We start from the raw sequence: 21,557 nt of genomic DNA, 5'->3' as shown, positions 1-21,557 counted from the left end.
CAAGTTCAAACAGTCGCTGTCTCTTGCTTTTGCAGCAGGTATTCATGAAAATGAAGAGAGCGCAGCAGGTGTTGCCTGTAGAGACCCTGCCTCTGGGATCTCACAGTTCAGAGTTTCTGAGGACTGGGAGGACTGGAAGGACCTGCGGGATCAGAAAGCAGCTCAGACCTCTGGAAAAAAATGAGCCTCAGCGGGGCACTCTGCCAAACACGGGACCTGGGAGGAGGGACTCCCCACATGCAGCCGCCGAAGCGCAGCTTGGTGTGTGGGTTCAGTTAAGCGTCTCAGCTCAGCAGGCTGGGGATCAGGCCAATAGGCACACCTCTCAAGACCACAGTAGCCAGAAGATACGTGTCATCTCTGGAATGGTTTTCTGCCTCTTGTTTCTGGGGGGGATCTCTGCAGAGACTGAGGGGGAAGACAGTGTCACAGGTGAGAGCCAAGGAGGGAGGCCTCGGCCCTGTCTCCTCACTGAAGCAGATGAGCCAAAACGCTGCTGCTGGAAGTGGATAAGAATTTCTGAGTGCTGAGAGTGATGCTAAGCGAAAAGGTAGTGGTTCCCTTTGAGAAATCTGTATCAGGCATGTACTATATACGGGGTAGTGTCCTGATTCTGTAAGAACTTTTCCCCGGATAAGGACGGGCTTTTGTTCTGAATTGATACATAAATGTGGCATGATTTGGGAGCTTCCTGTTAATAGCTGGCTTGCCAGAAAAGGTAAGAGCTTCTGGGAAGAAGTGTGTGGGTTTGGGTGATATTTATGCAACAGTTTGTAGACATACTATGCAAACATGATCTTATTCAATGCCCTAGTAACGTTATATGGCAGCCAGCTTTTTTCCCCTTTGGGTAAATGATGGCCAGGGAAATTAAGTGCCCTTCTCAAAGTTTCCAAGAGATGAGGCAGACTGTAGCCAACAGACTACGATCCAGATGAGATTGATGTTAATTTAAAACCATAAAAAAGTAAAAGTAATTTTTAAAATCTCAGTTACAATGCTCCTATATAATTTGGTGTTTCTTTCTAAATTTTTATTGTCTGTGATTTATGTAAATATGCACACAAAAAGGCCTCTAGTTATTTTTCCAGTGTCATGTCCATCCTTTCCATGTTCATCTTGAAGACTCTCATATGGCAACATAGAACCTTCAGGTTAAAATGGGTTTTAGAATAGCAAAATAATGATAGATTATATTTACATGAATTATATTTATAGCGGGACACTGAGATTGTGTCCTGTACATCCCTGTGAGTTAATATTGTATTGCTTTCAAACTTTTTCAGAGTATTTTTCTTCATTTGAGCTGTTTTCTTTGGATAAATTCCAAGGACTGGAGCAGACTTGTCAAAGGTTTCAAACAGTGCTTCACAGGACTTTGGCTGTTGCCAAGGCTGGCAACCCCCTAAAATGAATGTCCTCAGTTTTAGTCAACTGCATTTATTGAACATTACATTTGTGTTCATTTTGTGTGTGCGTGTGTGCATATATGCAAGTGCAAAAAGTCCCAAATGTACTTGTCAAGACTTTAATATTCTATCCCCAGTAATCTGGCATCAAATTCAACTTTTCTTATTCTCATGCAATCTTTTTGTGAAATGCTCCTAGCTAATGTCTGAATGGGCTTCCCAGGTGGCACTAATGGTAAAGAGCCCGCTTGCTACTGCAGGAGACACAAGAGACAGGCTTTCAGTCCGTGGGTTGGACCCCCTGGAGGGAGGGGCATGGCAGCCCACTCCAGTCTTCTTGCTGAGAGAATCGCATGGACAGAGGAGTCCTTAAGGGTTGCAAGAGTCGGACAGGCTGAAGCAGCTTAGCACACACGCGGTGTCTGATTAATGTTTAGGAATGATGCACTTCTATTCTCTTGATATTCTCCAAAGCATGGCACGGGCACTTCTATTCTGGTCTGAGCTTTTTTTCCCAAGAAACATCTGGTAGGAGTGCCCAAGCCCAGAATGTAGTTGGTTCTTCTGCTGACACCTGTGGAATGAAAGAACGAGTCTCTTCCCTTGGTGAGCAGAGCGACTAAAGGGGTGATTGTGTTTATGCAAGCGCGTCACGCGTTAAATCCACAGACACTGAGTTCCTACTGTGTGCCCGACGGTGTAATAAGCATTGAGGATGATAGAAGAAATGACTTACGGCCCTGCCTAGAGGGCTGATAATCCAGAGGGCAAACTGTGATGTGCGGTAACAAGTTTTGATTGAAATGTGTACGTAATCTTGGGGGAGTACAGAAAAGAGAGTGATCTGTTCTGTTTGGGTTGAGGAACTAACGGGAGTCAATAGAGAGAAAAGGGAAATTTGAGTAAGACTTTGAAATGGGAACAAAAGCTGGATTTTGAAGGTCTTCTGGAATTAGGGCCTAAATAAAATAAAGACAGTCCAGAGTTGTTCAGTCAGATACTGAATTAAAGAAATATTCTGTGGTCCTGTGTGGAAAAGAAGGGCAACAGAGGAGACTAGCACACTTCACCTTATAGTAAAGAAAACATATATTTACAGGACTTAAGTGATTCCTACCAGCCTCAGTGACTGCCCACAGCAGCTACATCAAGATGCAAAGGCCACTTCAGAAAATTAACCTAGAATGGATTAAAGGCTTAAATGTATCATGAAATCATAAAATTCCTAGAAGAAAACATGAGGGGGAAACCTTGACCGTGGTCTTGGCAATGATTCTTTTTGGATATGACAACAAAAGCTCAAGTATTGAAAGCAGAAAATAAACACTTGGGGCTATATCAAACTAAGAAGTTTCTCCACAGCAAAAGAATCAACAAAATGAACAGTCTATGGAATAGGAGAAAGTATTTGCTAGCCATTAAGGGGTTAACATTCCCCTGTCCCCGGGGACAGACAGGCTGAAGGTAGACCCAGGGGATGGAGACGCTCTTCCAGCCCAGCTACTACCTTATATCTTGAGTTACTGTGCCACGTCCAGCTTTGTGCAACCTGCCAGGCTCCTCTGTCTGTGGAATTTTCCTGCAGAAATACTGGAGTGGGTTGCTATTTCCTCCTCCAAAGGATCTTCCTGACCCAGGGATCAAACCAACATCTCCTGAGTCTCCTGCATTAGCAGGTGGATTCTTTATCACTGAGCTACCTGGGAATCCCTGAGGTTAGCTGCAAAATGCCCACTGCTTTAATTCTGCTCTCCGGGTTTTCACTGGGAAATATTGAGGGCAGAAGGAGAAGGAGGCAGCAGAGGATGAGATGGTTGGATGGCATCACCGACTCAATGGGCATGGGTTTGAGCAAACTCCAGGAGATGGTGATGAACAGGGAAACTTGGTGTACTGCAGTCCATTGGGTCACAAAGAGTCGGTCACGACTGAGCAACTGAACAGCAACAACCAAGCTTTCCATAGGAATCTCTCCAAGGTGCTGTGCTTAGTCGCTCAGTCGTGTCCAGCTCTTTGTGACCCCATGGACTGTAGCCTGCCAGGCATCTCTGTCTATGGGGATTCTCCAGGCAAGAATACTAGAGTGGGTAGCCTATCCCTTCTCCAGGGGATCTTCCCAACCCAGGAATCAAACTGTGGTCTCCTGTATTGCAGGCGGATTCTTTATCAGCTGAGCTACCAGAGAATCTCTGTGGTCCACCCTAAGTGGAAACATAAAGGGAAGGGAATTCTGGGAAATGTAGTTCAGCCTAGCTGAGGTGACACCTCATTTGTTGAATACATTAAGTTCTCAATAAATATTAACACTCATTGGGTGATTGAATAAGTGAATGACTGCATAGGTGAATAAATCAATACTTAGGTTTCCAGGCTAGTCACAAAAGTCTATTTAAATTATAATGAAATGATACCAAAATACCATTAGATAAAAAATCAAAGCCAGACTTTGGTAAGGAGAGATTTTATTTGAAAGGATTATTTCAAGAGAGAAAAGGAGTGCTGAAATAGGGTATTATTTCGACAGAAGAACTCTCAGATGGTAAGATCTACAAACATCTGAAAGGTGAGGCAGAAAAGGGTTATTTCATGGAAAGGAGTCAGCAAAATTTCATGGAAGATCATTCTGAATGCCAGTGTCGGCTTGGGCTAAGGGTGGATCACGGTGCAGAGGACAGCGTTCAGGAGAGAAGAGGGATTAATGATTTGTCAAGCCAATAACCTTTGTTAAGCCGTTAGAACACTTTGTTGCCATTGTTCAGCAGGGATAAACCATCCACCTAACCATGTAGGAAGGGAGAGTAAACAGAGTCAGAAAGAATCCAGTTCTTATGCCCTTTTAATGGGGTTGTTTGGCTTTTTGTTTGAAGGTTTGTTTACGCTGACTTATATGAGCTGTTGAAGATGGGCAATTTGAAGGATTAGTACCTGGCCTTGTCACAGATAACGTGAGGGTCATGGTGAGTCTTAAGCCCAACAGGAGAAGGGCAGTTCCTTGCAGGAAGACACAGAAACATGAAGGGAGTGGCGGGCTTTTTGTTCTGTTTTGTTTTTTAACCGTTGCTGTTTCTCAGGAAACAGGCGTCTCTGTGTGTCTTCCGGCGCTTCTCACTCCTTGTCTGTCGACCCTCTCTTAGATTAAGGGACCTGCCAAGATGTTCCACTTACACGGCCCACAACTGCTGCAGATGTTAGAGAAATCCTTGAGGAAGAGTCTCCCTGAGTCCTTAAAGGTGAGAGTGGAACGTTCTTAAGGGGAAAGGGGCTAGGGACAGCTTGAGGGAAGGTGGGAAAGAGAACAAGGACTCCCTGAGCACCGACTCTGTGCCTAGCTCACCCACCTGGCTGCTCGTTTGGATTACAGCACCTGTCTGGAAGGCAGCTATATCATGTCTGTAGAACCAAAGAGGAAAGGGAGGCTCGGTCATATGACCTGACCAAGACCGGGCCAGTAGTGAGTGGCAGTGCTGTGGTTTGAACCCATCATGACCTTTGTTGTGTGGTGATGCCAAAGCTTTCCCTCGTGCCCTTTCAACTCATGTTATGTAACTCTGGAAGTTTTTCTTTCTTCCCGAATTGCCAAAGTCAATGTTTATTCTTAGCAAACAATCAAGTGCCCGATGAAAAGCTATCCATTATGTTTCTTCTTTGTAATTAATTATCTGTCAACTTCTGCTTTCTGTCAAACCCCAAGGATTATGTTTAACTTCGAATGAGACAGAAATTATGTTTAAGGAATTATCTTGTGCCATAGAGAAGTGGAAGTGTTTTTCTTGCAATAATATATATTACAAAGGGAGTAGGCTATTACTAGAGATAAAGATGCCACTGCACTATGATAAAGGAATCAATTCACCAAGAAGATACAAGAAAACCTGAAATGTATGCACCTAGCAACCGAGGCTCTAAGTCCATGAGACAAAAACTGATAAAACTGAAAGAAGAATCAGGAAAACACACAGGTATAGAGAGTTCAACACTTCTCTCTCAGTAATTTGTAGAATAGGCAGAAAACCTATAAATACATATAGGAACTTATTGTATATGACATACTATGAACCAACTTGAATAAACTGACATTTATAGAATACTTCCCATAACCATGCAGGAGACCTGGGTTTGATCCCTGAGTTGGGAAGATCTCCTGGAGAAGGAAATGGCAATCCACTCCAGTACTCTTGCCTGGAAAATCCCATGGACAGAGGAGCCTTGTAGGCTACAGGCCATGGGGTCACACAGAGTTGGACACAACTGAGCGACTTCACTTCACTTTACTCCCACAACCATGGCAGGGTACGTACTATTTTCAAGTGTACATGGAATATTTAGCAAAATAGACCATATTTCTAAAACTTTCAGAAGAATTGAAATATAGCAAGTATGTTCTTGAGCAATATAGAATTAAACTCAAAAAACAAACAAAAAAACCCTGAAAGATATCTGGAAAATACTTGAATTTCTAAAAGTATATGACACACTTCTAAACAAGTCAGATTTAAAATTACAAGGGAAATTGGGAAACATTTTAGTTGAATGAAAATAAAAATACAATGTATGAAAAGCTTTGGGATGCAACTAAAGCAGTTGATAACTGAGAAACAGATAGCATTAAGTGCTTATACTAAAAAAGAATAACAGTCGAGGGACTTCTCTGGCAGTCCAGTAGTTAAGACTTGGCACTTCCAGTGAAAATAATTTTCAATACTAAGTCCACAAGTTTTACTTTGTATATTCTGTGAATAGCATGAATTACCAAAGGTCGCTGAAGAAGAAATATGCAACCTGAACTGCCCTGTATCTATTGGAGAAATTGATTTTGTAGTTTAAAACCTTCCAACAAAGAAAATTCCACGCTCACATATTGTCAGTGGCAATTTCTACCAAACACGTAAGGAAAAAATGTCACTTCCACAAAAACCCTTGCAGAATAGAGCAGAGGAGAAAACACTTCCCAAATCATTTTATGAGTCCAGAATTACCCTGATACCAAAAAGAAAACTATAGAACAATATTCTTTGTGAACAGAGATATCCATTAACAAAATAATATCAAGTCAAATCCATCAACATATCAGAAGAATAATACATCATAACCAAGGGAAGTTCATCTTGGAAAGGCAAGGCAGATTCAACATTCAAAAATCAAGCAGTTCAATTCACTGTTATCAACAGGCTGGAGAAAAGCATAGATCTTCTCTCAATAGATGCGGAAAAATGTTTGACAGAATGTAATATTTCTGATAAAAATAAAACTCTCAGCAAACTAGAAATAGGAGGGAACTTCTTCAACCTGATAAAAAAAGGTTGTTTTTCCTGTACTGGAAAAATCTATACCTGGATCACAATAAACTGTGGAAAATTCTGAAAGAGATGGTAATACAAGACCACCTGACCTGCCTCTTGAGAAATCTGTATGCAGGTCAGGAAGCAGCAGTTAGAACTGGACATGGAACAACAGACTGGTTCCAAATAGGAAAAGGAGTACGTCAAGGCTGTATACTGTCACCCTGCTTATTTAATTTCTATGCAGAGTACATCATGAGAAACGGTGGACTGGAAGAAACACAAGCTGGAATCAAGATTGCCGGGAGAAATATCAATCACCTCAGATATGCAGATGACACCACCTTTATGGCAGAAAGTGAAGAGGAACTAAAAAGCCTCTTGATGAAAGTGAAAGTGGAGAGTGAAAAAGTTGGCCTAAAGCTCAACATTCAGAAAACGAAGATCATGGCATCCGGTCCCATCACTTCATGGCAAATAGATGGGCAAACAGTGGAAACAGTGGCTGACTTTATTTTGGGGGGCTCCAAAATCCCTGCAGATGGTGACTGCAGCCATGAAATTAAAAGATGCTTACTCCTTGGAAGAAAAGTTATGACCAACCTAGATAGCATATTGAAAAGCAGAGACATTGCTTTGCCAACAAAGGTCCATCTAGTCAAGGCTATGGTCTTTCCTGTGGTCATGTATGGATGTGAGAGTTGGACTGTGAAGAAGGCTGAGCACCGAAGAATTGATGCTTTTGAACTGTGGTGTTGGAGAAGACTCTTGAGGGTCCCTTGGACTGCAAGGAGATCCAACCAGTCCATTCTGAAGGAGATCAGTCCTGGGTGTTCTTTGGAAGGAATGATGCTAAAGGTGAAACTCCAGTAGTTTGGCCACCTCATGCGAAGAGTTGACTCATTGGAAAAGACTCTGATGCTGGGAGGGATTGGGGGCAGGAGGTGAAGGGGACGACTGAGGATGAGAGGGCTGGATGGCATCATGGACTCGATGGACATGAGTCTGAGTGAACTCTGGGAGTTGGTGATGGACAGGGAGGCCTGGCGTGCTGTGATTCATGGGGTCGCAAAGAGTCGGAGACGACTGAAAGACCAAACTGAACTGATACTGATCATAATGATGTGAAACCTGAAAGGAATAGCATCACATTATATCCTTTATTATATTATATTACAATAATCCATCATATTATATCTTTTTTTGGCTGGGGGGTTGGGGGGAGCTTCCCTGTGGCTCAGCTGGTAAAGAATCCGCCTGCAATACGGGAGACCTGGGTTCCATCCCTGGGTTGGGAAGATCCCCTGGAGAAGGCAACGGCTCCCCACACCAGTGTTCTGACCTGGATAACCCCATGTCCATGGGGTGGCAAAGCGCCAAATGCAACTTCTACTTGGTGCCCTGACACCTTGTTTAGGGGTCATGTGTAGGCTAGGCCACGGGCGCTTAGTGTAGCCCAGAGGCACGCTACACTGAGGGATAGGGTAGGGAGCTCTTGAGAGGAACAAGTTCAGGAGTCAGAAGACTTTGATCCCACAAATTCATTGTTTTCTGGGTAACACTGCAAAAATCTCAGTGCTCTTGCATGTAAAATCAGTAAAACCAGAAAGTAAATACTCTTGGCAGACACTCCTCAACCTTGAACAGGGTTGTGTGTGTGTGAGTCACTCAGTCGTGTCTGACTCTGAGACCATGGACTGTAGCCTGTCCATGGGATTTTGCAGGCAAGAATACTGGAGTGGGTTGCCATTTCCTTCTCCAAGGAATCTTCCCGACCCAGGGATCAAACCCAGGTCTCCCACTTTGCAGGCAGATGTTTCACCATCTGAAACACCAGGAAAGCCCTAAGCAGGGTTATCATTACCTTGCGGAGATGTTTGGAGGGTTAAATAAGATATGATAAAATTAATAGCCAATACTTCTTAAACACTTACCAAATATCAGGAAGTACCCCACGTATTCAACATAACCTCAAAAGTATTTTTTTAGGAGGAGGAGGAACTAAATCAGTTAGGTGCCTGAGTTATTTTTATCTTAAGTGTCTACTTTGAAACTTTTTTCAAGTTAAATTGTTTTCTTTCATGCTCTATGTCTGGGGTTTGAATTGTTATTTACTTTTTGTGTTAAGTGGATCCCAACTTTTTCGAGAAAATCCTCGGCATGACTAGTCTTAGCCCAACTCTACTGTAAGGCAAAGTAACTCTCAATATGAGATCCTCAGTTTTAATGAGGTTCTTTTCCTCTCTACTCACCTGATTCTTTGATGACATAGATTTTCCCCCATAAGCAGAAATCTAGGATATTTGTAAAATTTATTCTTGTTACAAATGTATGACATAAAACTCATTGACTAGTTGCTAATAAGTCTCAGGTGAGAGAAAAATCTGGGTATCACAGCCTGGAAGACTGCCCACCTATCTCCCAAGCAGAGGAAACTAAGTGGGTTTAATCTCACCTGTTAGCTTCAGTCCCTTCCATTTGTAGTGGCTGCCTGAGTCACTATGTTCCGGTTAAATGACACAATCATGGGCACAGAAATGTGTATATAAATGCCACTTGTTCCAAACATCATGTGGAAAAACATGTATTTTATTTTCCTTAAAACTGCACTTAATTTCTATATTGAGCTAAATTTCTGCTAATGGCAGAAATTTAATTTATAAAAACTCAGTAAAGTCAAAGTTTGAAAAGCAAAGTCTAGGTTTGCCTCCTCCTCTTTTGCCTTAGTCTGACATTAACATTTCATGCCAAGAGTAGGGAAGCACAGGGTGAGAGGTGGTCCTTTGTCATTGAAACAGTCCCCATTCCGTCCTCTGGCCCTGGTCTTTGGCACTCTTCCACGCCTTCTGTAAGGCATGTTGTTTCAATGCATCTAGGTCCTAAGGTGCACCCTGGTGTGGATTGCTGTTTTTCCTCTCCCCACAACCACGTGAGTCATTCCAGTTTGGACAATCTCTTTCTCAGCCTCTTCAATGTTTTGAAGGCACCAATGTTTGAACAGGTGGTTGCAAAGATTTAAAAAATTGCATAAGAAGTTGCCCTTGGATGTTGGCCACCAAAGCTTGTGTTGTTAACACTATGCTATCTCTACTTTTTACATAGATGGGAATTCATTTAACCTTTATGGAAGGTGATTCAGAGATGTGTGCAAGAACAATAAAATATTTAAACAACAGTTGATGTTTGACCCAGAAATTCCCCTTCTAGAATTTGTAATATCAGACATATTTGCAAAGATTTATGCAAAAGCAATGTTCACTGAAAAATAAACTGTTAAAAATTAGAAAACGCTGAAATGGCCAGCAATAAGACATAGTAAAATTGAAGTAGTCCTTTCATATAATGGATATTATGCCACCATTAAAAATGATTATATAGATTTGTGTTTATTGATGTGGAAATATGCTCATAGTATAGTGTGTGTGTGTATGTGTGTGGGGGAACATATGTTAAATTAATATGTATTAGGTAATTAATTTCATGTTTAAGAACTGTGTGCGTGTGTGTTAGCCACTCAGTCGTGTCCGACTCTTTGTGACCTCGTGGACTGTAGCCCACCAGGCTTCTCTGTCCATGGAATTTTCTGGGCAAGAATACTGGAGTGGGTTGCCATTCTCTTCTCCAGGGGATTTTCCCGACCCAGGGATTGAGCCCGGGTCTCTTGCATTGCAGGCAGTTTCTTTAGTTTCCCTGACTGAGCTATCAGGGAACCCTGAAATCTATGTGTGTGTGTAAATAAGTGGAATAAAATGGAAATATATAACACTAAGTTCTGCAGTGTGTTAGTAGATTATTTTAATTTATTCATTTTATTTATCTGGATTTTAAAATATACTAATATTTTTTATCTTCCCTGGTGGCTCAGACAGTAAAGAATCTGCCTTCAAGGCAGGAGATCTGGGTTCGATTCCTGGGTTGGGAAGATCCCCTGGGGAAGGAAATGGCAACCCACTCCAGTATTCTTGCCTGGAGAATCCTGTGGACAGAGGAGCCTGGCAGGCTACAGTCCATGGGGTCACAAACAGTTGGACACAACTGAGCGACTAACACACACAATATAATGTTCTCATTGTTTGACCCCAAAGTCTATTTCCATCTGGAGTCATAAAGTAGAACCTGAAGACCGAAATAAAGGCCCTATTAGGTACTTAACCTGGTTTCATAGAAATAAGCCTTGTCCTAATCAAATACGGTGCTTCACCACCCCTTCCTGATAAGCTGACCCTCTCACTTTCTCGGGATACGGCAGGTTTACGGGACCGTCTTCCACATGAACCAGGGAAACCCATTCAATCTAAAGGCCCTGGTGGACAAGTGGCCTGATTTTAAGACCGTGGTTATCCGCCCTCACGAGCAGGTAAGGGGCCAGGGGTAGAATGAACGTGCATCTGTGTTTGTATTCACTCTGTGCCCACTGCGTGCCTGGCAGTGTGGGAGACCCTGTGGATACAGAAACGAAATGCAGTGACAGTGTATATGCCCTTGTGCTCAAGAACCTTGGAGTCTGGAGGGAAACAGACAAGCAAAGCAAAGACAGTGAGGTGTGACAAGGTACAGGAAATACCCGAGATTCCGGAGTAGCGCTGGCCAAGAGACAGTTAGACTGTCGATGTCAGGACGCGGGGCAAGGGCCAGAGAGCGTCCACTGAAGACGTTTTGCCAAAAGGGAATTTTGAAGAATAGTAGGTTTTTGACAGGTTGACAAGAACAGAGGTTGCATTCTAAGCAGAGAAAGGAACACCCCAACATGTGTGAAGGTAAATATGATAATGTTGTGTGCGAAGCTGCTTCGGTCATGTCTGACTCTCTGCGACCCCTTGGACGGCAGCCCACCAGGCTCCTCTGTCCATGGGATTCTCCAGGCAAGAACGCTGGAGTGGGTTGCCATTTCCTTCTCTGATGATAACGTTAGGGAAATAAAAATAACTAATTATGATGCTTGTATTTGGGAATATATTTTCAGTACTGGACTTTTAAAAATCACTCAAACTAAGTTGTTAATCTGTCTCAAATATAAATATGTTATAAGCATATTGAAAATAAAGTATAAAAATTCCCACATGCAAAAATAAGTAACTGTATAGTATCATTTGATAAACTATTTGAAAGTAAAATTTAAATGTATAGTGATTTTTTTAAGTACCAAATTAAACAGAATACAAAAGTAAAGATACTTTCGTTATTAAAATCTAAAAAGGGAATAATACTCACTTTTTAATGCAATCTTTAAAAAACAGATTGTTGGTGGTATTAATGGGAAAGGCATTTCTGGGCAACAATTTCCAGCTATTCTGCCCTTGTTGGGTAGTTGTTCTTTGATTTCTTCCTTCAGCTTCAAAATAATCTCATCATCTTTTATTTGTTAATTTTGAGACAATCTTTTTGAGCAAATTTTGTGTTTTAGCTTTTTTGGAAATATGAATTATTTTTTAAACAGTGCGTTGCAGTTTACATTCTTAAGGCATCCTGGGTCTCCATTCTGCACAGCTTTATCACGTGTGAGAATTCTAATGCAACATTACCTACGTCCGTTTCAATATTGTCCTCATAATCCATTTGTTCTGAGACTCTTTGAAACAGAGTAACATTTACTCTTGCAACAGAAGATTGTCTTTAAATTTGGTTCTTTCTCCTGAGGATTGTAGAATCACTGAAGAATACATTCTAAACTGGTAAGTGTTTGGTTGATTTGAAATTGTTGTGCAACAGAAAAATACCTTCATCAAGTTTTTCTTACTAGTAAGTGGAATCATTCATTAAATCCCTGACTTAGTCGTATGGTGAAAATGATTCAGAAATGATGATAGCACACCAAGAAGAATAGCGATGTATAGTTTGTAAAATAGCACTGTATCATGAAATACCAAACAAGTATTCCAATCACTGGGGATCATCAGTTTGCTTTATTTATATTACCCAACCACACAGGAGATGGCAGATGACTTTGATCATTACACCAATACCTACCAAATCTATTCTAAGGATCTCAACAACTGTCAAGAGTCCCTTGCCACATCAGATGTCATCAACTGGAAACAGCATTTGCAGATCCAAGGTACGTAAGGGATCTGGGATCTACCCACTGAGGGGACTGCTCATATCTACACCTGGAGCATCTCTTTATCCTGAGTACATCCCTTACAGTCAGTATTTTCTACTAGACCCCAGACACTCAGCTTGATGGTCACTCCCTGTGTCAGCTAACGCCATGTCTTCAGTGGAGTTGAACTCAAACATTGCAAACTGTAGGGCTCTTTTAAGAGAATGTGAGTGACGGAAGTTCTTGCTAGATGAGGGTTCCTGACATATTTTGCAGACAGACTGAAGCTCCCTTAGGGTAACTGGGTATGAGAGCAGAGCTCCCCCTCTGGCCTTCTTGTTGTTTGCTGTTTAGTTCCTAAACCGTGTCCAACTCTGCAATCTCAGGGCCTGCAGCCCGCCAGGCTCCTCTGTCCATGACATTTTCCAGGCAAGAATACTGGAGCGGGTTGCATTTCCTTCTCCAGGGGATCCTCCTGACCCAGGGATCTAACCTGCGGCTCTTGTGTCTCCTGCACTGGCAGGTGGATTCTTTGCCACTGAGCCACAATTGGAATGACAAGTCCTTGTGCCATAGAGCACGTCCCCAGTCACAGGAAAACCTGTCACTGTTGGAATCAGACTCCCTTGGGTGACATCCCTGTTCTGCCTACTATTTGCTTCGTGGTCTTGAGCAAGTAGTGTAACGTATCTATTATTCAGTCCCCTCACGTATAAACAATGAAGATAATAGAAGTACCTGAAACTTGTGGCTGGGCTTCCCAGGGGGCACAGTGGTAAAGAATCCGCCTGCCGATGCAGGAGACGTGGGTTCAATCCCTGGGTTGGGAAGATCCCCCTGGAGGAGGCAACCCACTCCAGTATTCTTGCCTGGACAATCCCATGAACAGGGGAGCCTGGCAGGCTGTGGTCCATGTGGTTGCAAAGAGTTGCACATGATTGAGCATGTACGCAATACATAAGGTTAATGTAAGGATTAAATGTGGTACTAGACCAATACCAGGGCATGCCACCCGTATACATGCAAGGTTAGCTACTGTGTGTTTTTTTTAATTTATTTTGGCTGTGCTGGGTCTTTGTTGCTGCCCACAGGCTTTCTCTAGTTGCAGCAAGTAGGGGCTGCTCTTCATGGCGCTGTGTGGGCTTCCATTGGCGTGGCTCATCTTGCTGTGGACCACAGGTTCTAAGAGAGTGGGCTTCAGAAGCCGCAGCACACAGGCTTAGTCCCTCCGAGGCATCTGCCCAGATCAGGGACTGAACCCATGACCTCTGCATTGGTAGGCACATTCTTAACCACTGGACTACCAAGGAAGCCCAAGTTTGGCTATGATTTTTTAAATGCCACGTGTCCTTGATTCCACAGTATTTCTAGTGTTATCTCTGTATTGGGTAAGTGCAAACAGGTTGAGGCAGTGATGTGGCCAAGGTCACATGGTCGCTTGCAACACCAGAATCAAAGTTGCTGACTTTCAATCCTGGACGTGTCTGTTGGGAAGCTTCCGGAAGCACCTACAAGGGCACTTACTTCTCCCCTAACTACTATCTAGGTTCACAGTCCAGTCTGAATGAGGTGATACAGAGTCTTGCAGCCACTAAATTTGTTAAGGTCGAGCACACACAGTGCATTCTCTATGTGATGCCTGAGACAGCGAGGAAACTTCTTCCTTCCCTGCTAGAGACAAAGAACTTACCTGTTGGATACGGCGCACCCAAAGCCATGTGAGTTTGAAAAAGACACTCTTTCACTGTTGCAGCAGCCTCCTGACTTCTCTCCCTGCAGTCACTCTTGGCTCCCCGCAATGCATTTCCAGAGTGATGCTTTTACAGTGGAACGTGGGTCACATCCATTCACCTGTCGAAAAGCCGTTCCACTGAGGTTTCTCAGCTTGCTGTTGGTGTTCAGTTGCTAAATCGTGTCTGACTTTTTGCAACTCCACAGACTACAGCATGCCAGGCTTCCCTGTCCTTCACCATCTCCAGGAGTTTGCTCAAACTCATGTCCATTGCAGCTATCTAACCATTTCATCCTCTGTCGACCCCTTCTCCCCCTGCCCTCAATCTTTCCCATCATCAGAGTCTTTTCCAATGAGTCAGCTCCTCACATTAAGTGGTCAAAGTATTGGAGTTTCAGCATCAGTCCTTCCAATGAATATTCAGGAGTGATTTCCTTTAGGATGGACTGGTTGGGATCTCCTTGCAATCCAAGGGGCTCTCAAGAGTGTTCTGCAACCCCACAGTTCAAAAGCATTAATTCTTTGGCACTCAGCTTTCTTTACAGTCCAACTCTCACATCCATATACGACTACTGGAAAAACCATAGCCTTGACTAGATGTACTTTTGTGAGGAAAGTGGTATCTCTGTTTTTTAATATGCTTTCTAGGTTTGTCATAGCTTTTCCTCCAATGAGAAAGATTTTTTGTGTGTGGCTGCAGTTACCATTTGTAGTGATTTTGGAGCCCATGAAAATGAAATCAAAGTCAAACTCCTTTATGAACGTCCAAGGTCTTATGAGACCTGGGACTCATCACCTCTTGGACTTTATCCTGTCGCTCTTGCTTCCTCCCACCAGCAGCTCTGACCCGCTCTATGCAGCTTGATCTCACACACCCACGCCTGGCTTTGGGCCATTGCATTTTCACCTTGTCTTCCCTCTGATCTTCATATACTTGCCACTTTATTGTCATTCATACTCTCAAATGCCATTTCTTCAGAGATGCCCGGTCCTATGGTCCTCTGTGTGTTAAAATGACTGGAAAAGCTTTACTCACAGTATCATACATCACTGCCCATGGAGTTCTCCAGGCAAGAATACTGGAGTGGGTTGCCATTTCCTTCTCTAGTGGAACATGTTATATTGGAACTCTTTGCTATGGCCCATCTGTTTCGGTTGGTTCTGCACAGCATGGTTCATAGGTTCATTGAGTTACATAAGCCCCTTCGCCAGGACAAGGCTGTGATTCATGAAGGGGTGTAGGGGCGGCAGAGGATGAGATGGTTAGACAGCATCGCTGACTTAATGGGCTTGAATTTGACCAAACTCCAGGAGACGGTGGAGGACAGAGGAGCCTGGCATGCTACAATCCGTGGAGGCATGAAGGCGTTGGACATGACTCGGCAACTGAGCAACAACCCCACAGTACACCTGAAAACGCCTCCACATCTACAGTCTCACTTGATTCTGTTGTCCACCCCAGAGGTACACAAGATAGGAGATATTATCCCTATTTTCCTGACAGAAACAAGCTTGGATGATGAAATAGCTTGCTCGGGTCACGTGGAGAGTTAAGGGTGTGATGGGCTTGAGTACAGATGCCCTAGTCACCCGTCTTGAGACCCCTTCCAAAGCCTGTTCACAGCCTGAAGACGACATCAAGCTCAGTCTTCTGTGCCTCAGGGGCTGTCTGCACTCCACATCACTCCCTTTCTCTGCACTTCAGTTCCCATAGTGCCAAGGACCCTCTGACAGCAACATTCTATGATTCCATGATCCCTAAGCTCTGGTTTTACACACAGTTGCTAGCATGTGCTTTGGAGCACTCATCTATCTTCTGTTTACCTAGTTTTATTATCGGTTAAACGGTATCTTATCAATTCCCTCATTAAATACTGAGTCACTGCTTTGCCGACAGCAACCATACTTAAATTTTAGATACTTCTTACTGGAGTAAGAGGCAAATTTGGCCTTAGAATACGGAATGAAGCAGGGAAAAGGATAATAGAGTTTTGCCAAGAAAATGCACTGGTCATAATAAATACTCTCTTCCAACAACACAAGAGAAGACTCTACACATGGACATCACCAGATAGTCAACACCAAAATCAGATTGATTATATTCTTTGCTGCCAAAGATGGAGAAGCTCTATACAGTCAGCAAAAACAACCGGGAGCTGACTGTGGCTCAGATCATGAACTCCTTATTACCAAATTCAGACTCAAATTGAAGAAAGTAGGGAAAACCGCTAGACCATTCAGGTATGACCTAAATCAAATCCCTTATGATTATACAGTGGAAGTGAGAAATAGATTTAAGGGACTAGATCTGATAGATAGAGTGCCTGATGAACTATGGACAGAGGTTCGTGACATTGTACAGGAGACAGGGATCAAGACCATCCCCATGGAAAAGAAATGCAAAAAAGAAAAATGGCTGTCTGGAGAGGTCTTACAAATAGCTGTGAAAAGAAGAGAAACGAAAGGCAAAGGAGAAAAGGAAAGATATAAGCATCTGAATGCAGAGTTCCAAAGAATAGCAAAGAGAGATAAGAAAGCCTTCTTCAGCGATCAATGCAAAGAAATAGAGGAAAACAACAGAATGGGAAAGACTAGAGATCTCTTCAAGAAAGTTAGAGATACCAAGGGAATATTTCATGCAAAGATGGGCTTGATAAAGGACAGAAATGGTATGGACGTAACAGAAGCAGAAGATATTAAGGAGAGGTGGCAAGAATACATGGAAGAACTGTACAAAAAAGAGCTTCACGACCCAGATAATCATGATGGTGTGGTCACTCATCTAGAGCCAGACATCCTGGAATGTGAAGTCAAGGGGGCCTTAGAAAGCATCACTACAAACAAAGCTAGTGGAGGTGATGGCATCCCAGTTGAGCTATTTCAAATCCTGAAAGATGATGCTGTGAAAGTGCTGCACTCAATATGCCATCAAATTTGGAAAACTCAGCAGTGGCCACAGGACTGGAAAAGGTCAGTTTTCAGTGCAATCCCAAAGAAAGCAATGCCAAAGAATGCTCACACTACCACACAATTGCACTCATCTCACATGCTAGTAAAGTAATGCTCAAAATTCTCCAAGCCAGGCTTCAGCAGTATGTGAACCATGAACTTCCTGATGTTCAAGCTGGTTTTAGAAAAGGCAGAGGAACCAGAGATCAAATTGCCAACATCCGCTGGATCATGGAAAAAGCAAGAGAGTTCCAGAAAAACATCTATTTCTGCCTTATTGACTATGCCAAAGCCTTTGACTGTATGGATCACAATAAACTGTGGGAAATTCTGAGAGAGATGGGAATACCAGAACACCTGACCTGCCTCTTGAGAAACCTGTATGCAGGTCAGGAAGCAACAGTTAGAACCGCACATGGAACAACAGACTGGTTCCAAATAGGAAAAGGAGTACGTCAAGGCTGTATATTGTCACCCTGCTTATTTAACTTATACACAGAGTACATCATGAGAAACGCTGGGCTGGAAGAAGCACATGCTGGAATCAAGATTGCTGGGAGAAATATCAATAACCTCAGATATGCAGATGACATCACCCTTATGGCAGAAAGTGAAGAGGAACTAAAAAGCCTCTTGATGAAAGTGAAAGAGGAGAGCGAAAAAGTTGGCTTAAAGCTCAACATTCAGAAAACGAAGATCATGGCATCTGGTCCCATCACTTCATGGGAAAGAGATGGGGAAAGTGGAAACAGTGTCAGACTTTATTTTGGGGGGCTCCAAAATTCCTGCAGATGGTGATTGCAGCCATGAAATTAAAAGACGCTTACTCCTTGGAAGGAAAGTTATGAGCAGTCTGGACAGTATATTGAAAAATAGAGACATTACTTGGCCAGCAAAGTCCATCTAGTCAAGTGTATGGTTTTTCCAGTGGTCATGTATGGATGTGAGAGTTGGACTGTGAAGAAGGCTGAGCGCTGAAGAATTGATGCTTTTGAACTGTGGTGTTGGAGAAGACTCTTGAGAGTCCCTTGAACTGCTAGGAGATCCAACCAGTCCATTCTGAAGGAGACCAGCCCTGGGATTTCTTTGGAAGGAATGATGCAAAAGCTGAAACTCCAGTACTTTGGCCACCTCATGTGAAGAGTTGACTCATTGGAAAAGACTTTGATGCTTGGAGGGATTGTGGGCAGGAGGAGAAGGGGATGACCGAGGATGAGATGGCTGGATGGCATCACTGACTCGATGGACGTGAGTTTGAGTGAACTCTGGGAGTTGGTGATGGACAGGGAGGCCTGGTGTGCTGTGATTCATGGGGTCACAAAGAGTCGGACACAACTGAGCGCTTGAACTGAACTGAACTGACTGCGGGTAGGCACAATCCTGGGTCCTTATGGTGTAATTGCTCTCATATAAGCTTTTGGGAAGGTACGATTGATAGGCTCACTTTATAAAGGAAGGAGACTTCATGTTGCCTGTTTGAAATCACACAGCTTTTGAATTGTGAATCTGGGTAGCCTCTTTGCAGAATCTGTTCCTTTCCTGCACTCTCAAATGCATCATCTGAAGACCATTTAGGGGCAAACAATATGTGCAATACTTCATAGCATGTGTGACTTACGAGTTTTGTTTTTTGTTTTTTCCTTCTTCTCAATAGTAACGAGGAGATGTTTAAGCTCTCATCCATGGATCCTACCCATGCCGCTTTGGTGAATAAATTCTGGAATTTTGGTGGCAACGAGAGGAGCCAGAGGTTCATCGAGCGCTGTATCCGGTCCTTCCCCACCTTCTGCCTGCTGGGGCCCGAGGGGACCCCCGCCTCCTGGTCCCTGATGGACCAGACGGGAGAGATCCGGATGGGGGCCACGATGCCCGAGTACCGTGGCCGCGGGCTCATCTCCCACATGCTGGCTGTCCACACCCGGGCTCTGGACCAGCTTGGCATCCCCGCGTATAACCACACAGACAAAGCCAACAAAATCGTTCAGAGAATCAGCCACAACCTGCATCACATTGCCATCCCCTGTGGGTGGAACCAGTGGAACTGTGAGCCGCTGTGAAGTGGACCTCCCCTCAAGACAGTGCCGGGTGGGCTGGACACATGGCCAGAGAGGCAGAGGGCTGGGCGGGAAGGAAGAATGAAGCGTCATCAGCGGGGAAGCAGCGTGGGCTGTTTGGGGTGGGAGAGTGGTGAACAGTCAACAGGACCCCAGAGTCCCTGTTCACTGCTCACCCACGGACTTCCCTTTGGGTCTTGCACACCTTCCTGCTCCCTCCACATTCCAACCCTGGCACCCACCACACTGTTCTGTGCTTGTGTGAGTTCAACGTTTTTTCTTTTTAAGACCCCATGTGTAAAGAGGGAGGTGATATATGTATAATTATGGCTGATTTATGCTATTGTATGGCAGAAACCAACACAACGTTGTAAGGCAATTTTCCTCCAATTAAGAAATAAATTTAAAAAATAAAGTTAATGCTTTGAAGAAACGTTAAAAAAATGTCTAAGTGATACCATCTGGCAGTATTCCTGTTTCTGTCTGGTTTATTTTACAGGTTCATAAGTTTCTCGTAACATATACGGCTAGTGAGGAAAGTGCCTACAATCAATAAAGGGCGAATCAGCTCCCTGCTCCAGTGGGGCACTACAGTTCCCAGCACTGTCGAATGTATCTCCATTTAGAGGGTATACGGGGCTTCCCCGGGGGCTCAGTGGTGAAGAACCTGCCTGCCAACCCCTGGGTCAGGAAGATCGCCTGGAGGGAAAACGGCAGCCCACTCCAGTATTCTTGCCTGGAGAATGCCATGGACGGAGGAGCCTGGCGGGCTACAGTCCATAGGGTCGCAAAGACTCGGACACAACTGAGCAAGAAAGCACAGCAGAGCACAAACCTTCAAACAACAAAATGCTCTAATGAATTAGTGTAACACAGGTATGGTTATCGGAGAAGAAAGATCCTGGGGATGTATCAGTGGTAGAATAAAGATTCTCCAAGCCAATACACTGAGGAAGAAGCACTTCCTCGTTTCAGGAAGATGAACGGAAAGTGCTGATCTAAGACAGGATTTCTATATCACGTCTGTGATCGTCGTCACATCACTGGAGTTTCCTGAGTACTAAGAACGTAAAACAGCACAGATTCTAGTCATAAGTTACATTAACTGCTTGCTTTGAAGGACATTTTCACTGAATGCAGAATTTTTTCAGTGTTTTTCCCGGAGGCTTTTTCATGTTGTCAATGCTGTGCTCTCTTAACTTTGTAGTGATAAGAAGCCAACTGCAATTCTTGCTGTTCCCTCAGTGCAATATGCCTTTTGTGTTTCTGACTGCTTTGTCCTCTTACTTTTAAATTGTATGTATTTATTTTACTGTAGTTGAAAAATAGTATGAGATCTTAACAAATATTTCAGTGTATGGGACAGTGTTGTTGTCTGTGAACACAGTATCGTACAGCGGGCCTCTAGAACTTTTTCCTCCTACACAGTGGATACTTTATACTCAATGGTAAGCAGTTCATCCTGTCTCCCTCTCCTAACTACCACTCTACTTTTTGTTTCCATGCGCAGCATTACTCTAGATACCTCGTGTAAGTGGAGTCATGTCCTTCTGGGACTAGCTTATTGCACTCAGCATAAAGTCCTCAAGTCTCATCCACCTTGTCATATATTGGTGCATTTCCTCCTTTTTTGAGGCTGACTAATGTTCCACTAATGTTCCTCCTTTTTTGAGGCTGACTTGGTATGTACAACACTTTCTTTATCCATCATTCTGACATTTAGGTTGCTTCCCTATCTTGGCTATTGTCAATAATGTTGTAACGAACATGGGAGTGAAGACAGCTATTCCAGCCCTTGGGCTCAGCTCTGTTGTCTGTGTGCTCAGAAGCAGAATTGCTGGATCATGCGACAGCTCTAGTTTTACGTTTTTGAGAGACTGCTGTATTGCTTTTCATAGTGTCTGTGCCGTTTTGCATTCCTACCAACAGCACGCAAGTGGCTGGATTTCTCTCCATCCCTGGGAACGCTTCTTTGTTTCGCTTTTGGGAAAAGCTGGAATTCGAAGGTTTTGGTATGCCTGTTTGGCGTTATGCTGTGGGGTGGTGTGGCAGGGACAGCTCAAACCATGGGTGGGGGGGGTGTGCACCAGCTCA

At 43.6% G+C, this 21,557-nt stretch overlaps 1 protein-coding gene across 4 annotated transcripts; it reads left to right on the top strand.

Annotated features, from left to right (window-relative positions):
• The first annotated feature begins 339 nt into the window (after positions 1-339).
• Positions 340-19,810, top strand: LOC138092530 (glycine N-phenylacetyltransferase). 4 transcript variants are annotated; one of them, XM_068988529.1, is made up of 6 exons: positions 340-550; positions 4,544-4,639; positions 10,938-11,045; positions 12,620-12,743; positions 14,275-14,446; positions 19,064-19,810. In XM_068988529.1, the coding sequence occupies exons 1-6, from the start codon at positions 536-538 to the stop codon at positions 19,464-19,466; spliced, it is 918 nt and encodes a 305-aa protein (XP_068844630.1). In that variant the 5' UTR covers positions 340-535; the 3' UTR covers positions 19,467-19,810. The 4 variants fall into 4 exon arrangements, with proteins under 4 accessions (XP_068844630.1, XP_068844629.1, XP_068844632.1 ...); XM_068988528.1 differs by having other exon boundaries at positions 12,617-12,743; XM_068988530.1 differs by lacking the exon at positions 340-550 and adding an exon at positions 4,316-4,366 and having other exon boundaries at positions 12,617-12,743.
• The last annotated feature ends 1,747 nt before the right edge of the window (positions 19,811-21,557 follow it).

This window comes from Capricornis sumatraensis, chromosome 16, assembly GCF_032405125.1.
Source record: "Capricornis sumatraensis isolate serow.1 chromosome 16, serow.2, whole genome shotgun sequence".
NCBI lineage: Eukaryota > Metazoa > Chordata > Mammalia > Artiodactyla > Bovidae > Capricornis > Capricornis sumatraensis.
Note: the sequence above shows the minus strand (reverse complement) of the source record. Positions and strands in the feature narration are given on the sequence as shown.

Coding starts and splice junctions, on each gene's coding strand:
- LOC138092530 (XM_068988528.1), top strand. Junction 11,046..12,616: donor TTATCCGCCCTCACGAGCAG/GTAAGGGGCCAG, acceptor CCAACCACACAG/GAGATGGCAGATGACTTTGA. Junction 12,744..14,274: donor ACAGCATTTGCAGATCCAAG/GTACGTAAGGGA, acceptor ACTACTATCTAG/GTTCACAGTCCAGTCTGAAT.